This window comes from Anneissia japonica, unplaced genomic scaffold, assembly GCF_011630105.1.
Source record: "Anneissia japonica isolate Jap-2015-1 unplaced genomic scaffold, ASM1163010v1 scaffold287852_len814684_cov197, whole genome shotgun sequence".
NCBI lineage: Eukaryota > Metazoa > Echinodermata > Crinoidea > Comatulida > Comatulidae > Anneissia > Anneissia japonica.
The window spans coordinates 768,457-775,579 of NW_022704998.1; the positions used below are offsets into that span (position 1 = coordinate 768,457).

Below are 7,123 nucleotides of genomic sequence, written 5' to 3' on the forward strand. Positions count from 1 at the left end.
TACATTTTTTTTATGGGGCAAGTTTCCAAGGGCGGGTTTTCTAGGGGCGAGTTGACTGCCAAAGAGTGTTGCCAAAGTGCGAGCCAGCGTGTTATTTGATCACAAGTGCGAGACATATCACAAGTGTGAGCCAGCGAGCCATGACGTCACGACAATAGATAGAAACTACTATAGGTCTAATAATGAATTATTGTGATGTTAAATAGACAATGTTAGCTATCAAAGAGCGACGTTGTTTTTCATTGGAACTTTCGTCCCTTCAAGGCTAGGCCTATACCATCCTAGCTAGTCTAGGCCTAGAGTAGGATAAGGCTAGCGCGACATGCGGACGTTGGTACGAGTAGGTTAGTCTACAAACCTCGCCTAAAGTAATTGATTTTACCCGGCAGAACGAAAGAAGGAAACTCCGCTTTTCAGTCGTCTTAGGCACTCGTCTTTTACACTCGTCTTTTGACAAACAATGACCTTTCAGAGGTCAAATTGCTGTCAAGAATATGAATTGGCTGCTTCGCAGCAATAAAACAAGGTTGTTTTTACAAGGCCCTGTCTACCGACGAGCCTGATCCATTACGTCACCTGCATTTATCAGTCACGTGTCTAACTATTCCTTCATTGTGTAATTTCTGGAATACCTGGTATTCGCTCTCCAGATTATGCACACCTTTCCACGTACCCCTGTCGTAGTAATGGTATGGTAGACTGTCACCATGGGGGCCAATGTGGAATGGATAAAATCCGTAAAGAGAAATCCGGTCACAGAATGTCGTTGCTATGGTAAAGATCATTAGTCCACTAGAAGCGTCATTTTTTAGACTCCATAACCTGTAGAGAAAAAATTATATTAATTTTCAGTAGGTACTGTAGGAATTTTGTTTATTATCATTTATTTATTTTTTTGCCTGCAAACAATATTAGAGAATATATTGTTCTATGTCCCCCAGTTTGGCGTACTCATTTTATATAAATATTATGGTAAGCACAACAACCGCATTAAATTAATGTTATAATGCATAGGCCTAATATAGAATTGGTCATGATCTTATCTGGGATATTACTTACGCTCTTATGACTGGTTTTATCGGCTTGTTTGGTATACGAATGTCCAATGATAGCTTTTCATTTCTAGCTCGTCCAATGAACTTTCGAAATCGTTTCTTGTCAAATTTCTGCCAATCATGGAAGGTGATAATCAAAAAGTAAGCATCATTAAGGGCATTAAGACGACTGTGATATTCTTCGTAACAATCTACCTCCACACCCCTCAAGCAATGATCCAAAACTTCTGTCAACGCTTTGTTTGACGTCATCAGGTCTGTTCGCCTGCCGACGTCATTCCCAAAGCTTTTAGTTTTGGCTAAGTTTTCACGAATTACAAACTCGTGCCCGTCTATCTCGTGGCCACACCCACTGTCCGTTAATATTCCCGAGCTTCCTATAATTGCACATGTTGATTTGATTGATATATTTTTGCGCCTGTCGATATTGACGTCATACGGTAAGATGGTTTTATTAGAAGATAATCCCAACTTCAAAATCGTCCTCCTGAAATTAAAAGATTTTGGGAAAAAATATAATGCTGATGTTGGATTATTTTTTTTTTTTTAATTTAAGCTGCTCTCATGTATTTCAATGAAATAGCATACCTCAGTGTTAACAATTTATCTATATCTATGTGTTCACGTAACATGACCTGCACTTCACTTTTCACGTCAGGAGGATGTGATCCCAGATAGTGTGTTTCCCTAGAAAAAAACAAATTTATACACACAAACTTAAAACATAAAATATAACCAGGAATTGTATGAAGATTGATAAAACTGCAATTGATACTTCATGTGCAATGTTTTAAATAATCAAATATTTAAGTGTGTTTGTTTCAAATAATGCTTTTGACTGTGGTTCTAAGATTGTCTGTGCCGTGTGCATGAACAGGAGATGAATTAATAGAACGAATGCAGTATATTATTATTATTATTATTATTATTATTATTATTAATTATTTATTATTATTTATTATTTTTATTATTATTGTAATTATTATTATTAATTATTATTATTATTATTATTATTATTATTATTATTATTATTATTATTATTATTATTATTATTATTATTATTATTATTATTATTATTATTATTATTATTATTATAATGGTCACATTATTAAGAAGACACAACAATAATTGTTACTTAACCAATATCCTGAGGCGCGTGGAACGGAGAGAGTAGAGAAAACAGTAGAACTTATACATACTGTTTGTGGTGCTGAACTAATAATAATAATTCAAATAATAAAACATTAAATAGTTAAACCGTTATTAAATTTTTAATTATTGGTCATGTTGTAACTTCAGCCGTTGTCTTTCAAACCATTTAAATTATCGTAGCAAAAAGTATAAAAACTAACTTGTGTTTTTAATGAAAGTTAATCACTTGTAAATTATAAATGCTTGAAAATGTGTAGTTCAATGGTTTGATTGAATGTGTGTGGAATGGGAATTGAATATATGGCGTAGACCTATGTTTAAGAAAAAAATACAAAGTATAGGCCTATGTAGGCCTAAAAAAAAACAAAGGTTACTTTGTATTTGGTCACGGAGGGCTATATCTGAGGATTTTTCAAATGAAAGATAGGGGGTAGCTAGCTACCCTATTCTCCCTTCTCCCTCCATGACTGGATCCGCCAATGATCGCGCACACAGCAAATCTATTATATTATAGATGTATCGAGTTTAAGTGGATGGTGGCTCGTTTATTGCTCGTCCCGGTAGAGTCGGTGTCAGTATCAGATTGACTGCAATACAATAAACTCCTACTTGTTTAACTTTGTATACCACAAATTGTAGTTGTGGTCAGCGAATGTCCTTATAATTATCTAAAAGTATTTACACTGAAGAGTTATCCTTTACCACAAACCACAGAAAGCCGTTGAGTTCAGCCAGACTAACATTCATATAAGCTTATTTGGAATATGAACTGGAATCTGGGGAATTCATGTTGCAATATCGCACATGATCTTAAATCGGCTAATACTATACAATTTAATTTTGTTTTTAGTGTATTTTAATATTTAAAGGCCTGGTCATCTCCAATGAGTATGGACTATTCCATTGTTAATCATGCCGTGTTGCCCTTGTCGTCCGCAAAAAAATTAACACAACAATTAAGTTTGCTTTTCGTTTATCCTGTCACCGACAGTAGGGATGCTTTGGTTTTATTTTGTTTTTGTAATTGCTTGAAAAATAAGTATATATATATATAATATATAAATTAGACCAATAATTATGGTTATGAGAAACTTATGATGAAATATTCCTACCTTTCGCCGACGGCAACATTTTATGTATTTCCTGTACATAGATGTCATTTGGTCAATAGAAGGAGTGCACACACTTTTGTTCCCTTGTTATTTGATTAGTAAGTTTGGACGCACTACTGATTAGTGTGTGCCAATAAAAAGTGAAACCGACGTCAATTCCCGAGGTTCACATGTATCTTTCTCCAACTCATCTAAGTCTACCAACAATCGTAAGAGTAGGCCTACACAATCTCTGATCACCATCGAACGTTACGACACGCGAGCAACTAAGCCATACTTTAGACACTAATCACCCCACGCTGACAAACACTAAGTTGTACTGTCAACTGTGTGTTCGAGAACGGTATAAAATTGGCCTACTGTAAAAATAAAGCTGTATGATTATTTACCATTGAGTCATGTAGGTGTATTAAAGCCGAAACGGTTCGACAAACAAACACAAAAAGTAATATGAATAGAGGTGAATAGAATCTTCCGCTGTGGTGGGCAGATTGATTGGGATCAATTCAAGTTAGCCACTTTATGTGGCCTAATGTTATTGCCTTCGTGTTTTGAAAAGTTTTGTAATTAAAAACTGAAAAAAAAATCATTTACCATAAAATGAACGAAATTGAGATGTACATTTTTTTTTTTGGTTCAATGTGTTCCGTGGTTTAGGTTTCAGTTAGTTTCAAGTATAAGAGTTGCTTTCAGCTAATTCCACTAAACCAATGAATTAGATATGATATTATCATAGAGGGAAAAAATACGTTTAGTTTATTGATTTATGAAGGTAATTAATTTTGTTAGTAATTAGTAATTATTTAATATTTAAGATTAGTGCAGGGGCCTAATTACAGGCCTTGGCTTCTTTGGTTCCGAGATTGATAAATCCCGGGCCTGGGCTTCAATTCGAGGTTTTACGGTATTTTATTATTTCTTCACTTACAGTATTTGTATTGTTATGTTTACTTGTACTATTATGCTATTGATGAAGGTAAAGAAAATCAAAATTGGTAACACACAATATATTACATAAGTGATGGATAAGGAAAAAACAAACAAAAGTACAAAAGTTAAAAAATATATATATTAATGCAGTAGTAATATTGTGTATTTGTGTTCTTATTTTGTTTAAAATTTTGCTTTAAAATTTTTTATATGATAATTTAAAAGTAATTAGTTTGTCATAAAAAAATTATATATTATATACAAAATCTTGTGTGAAAACCTGCAGTGAATTTATGTTGAATGTAAGATGAAGATTGAATTATTATTATTATGTTTAACATTCCATTAAAAAAAACAATGTTTTTGATATGCCTAAATTTAGAATAGGATAGGCCTATACATATATTTTTAATGTATCTTATTCAGGCCCGTATCCGGGGGGGGGGGGGGTTTATGGTTCGGGAGAACCCCTTTTCTAGCAAACCCCCTCTTTTCTGGCGAAACCCTCTCTTTAAGTTTCCCAAATAAGTCCTCCAACCCAACTAATGCACTGCAGACCCACGCAGACACTGACATTTTCAAACATATCTGCTTTTATAGCATTATTTGGACCCATAAAGCACAAAAATCTTGCTTTGGGGGTTTCGCCGACCACACCGGGGCATTGACTGTGGACCTCACGCCCAGAACCCCCCCCCACCCCCTGGAAGAACCTGGCTACGGGCCTGTTATTTTGATAAATAAATGTGATGGCTAAACCACAAAAAAAGAAAAACCATTCACATTGGAATCAAACCTAAATTCGGATCGCATTTCCGATGCGCGGTTTGAATGCTTCTTTAATGATGATAAATATGTGACAAAAATGATGTCCGTTATTAATATAGTCGATGATTCTCATAAAAAGTTCGGTGAAAGTATAGTCCAAAATTATTGACGTAAACATATGTGTCCTGGATAACAAGTATTTATTGAGGTAACTAAACATTTTATTAGTAATAAAGAAAACCATGTAAATAATGTAGCCTTACATACTAATGCAGCAAAGAAAGCGTACGATGGTTAAGTGAATTTCTATATGATAAGTATTTTCAATTAAAATTGGTGACACAACATCCTGATTGTTTTGTATTTCTTCTCTTATCGTGTGAACATCTTGTAAATTTTTAGATACTTTTGTTTTAATAGCGGTTGAGTACACTGACAAAAATAGGTACTAAGCAACTATTATCGAATGGAGATATTATAGATTAAATGACAAATTTAATTTATATGTATATATGATATGTATATGAATTCCTTAATAAATGAACTTCCATAAACTAGAAGTCCATACAGTATCTATTACCATACACTTATATGTTCGTTCATAATATAATCAATGTATCCTTAAATAAAAACAACAAAAAAGTGTTTATTTATGAATAGTACATAATAATATATAAAATATTTTAAAATAGGAGGCCTACATAAGAGAAAAAAAAGCATAATGCTTGCCCGGTTAATGACAAGACCACCCTATGGTAATTTGAGATAAGTTTTAGGGTTTTAGTTAACCAACAACCTACTGTGAACATAGAAGATTCTTTTATAAAATCAGCAGCAACCATTTAAATAACAAATTAATAAGCTTAATCCATACCTTTCATTCACTCAATTTTATAGGAATTGATTTGTATGTATATTTTGTATTTGTGTCAATCAATCAATCAATATAAATATAGGATTGACGATTCCTATCAATCGCTATCATTACAATAGCCTGGTTCTCACGAGAGCCCTAGTATCCGGATCGGGAGCTAACCGTTAGCGCTAACCGTTAGCACCTGCGTGAGAACACCCGATTTCCAGTTTCTTATTGGCCAGTGATTTGATCATTATATTGTTGGTATCCGGATCTGGATTTTCTCGCATGGACGCACGGCAGCTAACGGTTAGTAGGATCCGGATCCTGCTAACCGTTAGCTGCCGTGTGAGAACATAGCCTATATCTAAAATTGTTGCCACAGCTGTCATGTGCGCAAATAGGTAAAGGTCACATCACATTGTAAACGTGTGCGTGTGATTGGTTAATGATAGAAACACGCTCAACTTGCTAACCGATAGCACTTGCTAACCGTTAGCGGTATCCGGATACTGCTAACGGTTAGCGCTAACCGATCAGGCGTTCTCACGCAGGTGCTAACGGTTAGCTCCCGATCCGGATACTAGGGCTCTCGTGAGAACCAGGCTTGTGTCACGAGGTGCTCCATTCACACCTAAGACTTGAGCAAGAATCTAAAGCTCTGTCCAAACTATAAAAATTGTCTTGAACAAAAAAAAAAAAAACACTGTTTTATGCCCATATATAATCATTATGTGCCTATATGGTTATGATATACATTTATCTATTTATTTTTTATTTATTTATTTATTCAGATTTAAATCATCAAAACATCATATTCCAAACCAGCTGCAAAAGCTGAAACGGTTGGAGTACAATATCAACTTCTTACAAAAATTCAATACAACATATTAAAACACTGCCAAAGGCCACAATTCATTGGAAAAAAATATATATATATAATATAATATTATATTATATATATATACATTTTATTTTATTTATTTTATTTTTATTTCAACAATCTTTATTGGGGGTGGGCCGTCCAGCCGAAGCTGATCATTAGGGAACTTCAGTACACATAGAAAAACAAAACAAAAGAGTATGAAAATAATTAATAAAAATAATATGCAGTAAATAAATTTAGACTACAATAAGTAGCCGTAACGATATAAAAATAAACAAAACAATATATATTTATATATATATATATATTTATATATATATATATATATATATATATATAGATAAAAAAAAAAAAAAAATGGAAA

The 7,123-nt window shown here is 33.5% G+C and overlaps 1 protein-coding gene across 1 annotated transcript; it reads right to left on the bottom strand.

The window, feature by feature from the left end:
• Nucleotides 1–398: 398 nt before the first annotated feature.
• Nucleotides 399–1,802, bottom strand: LOC117105154 (CMP-N-acetylneuraminate-poly-alpha-2,8-sialyltransferase-like). Its single transcript, XM_033246219.1, has 3 exons — nucleotides 1,644–1,802; nucleotides 1,060–1,542; nucleotides 399–822 (listed from the first exon to the last, which is right to left on the bottom strand). Exons 1-3 carry the CDS (start codon nucleotides 1,685–1,687, stop codon nucleotides 573–575), a joined length of 777 nt encoding a protein of 258 aa, XP_033102110.1. The 5' UTR covers nucleotides 1,688–1,802; the 3' UTR covers nucleotides 399–572.
• Between the last annotated feature and the right edge of the window lie 5,321 nt (nucleotides 1,803–7,123).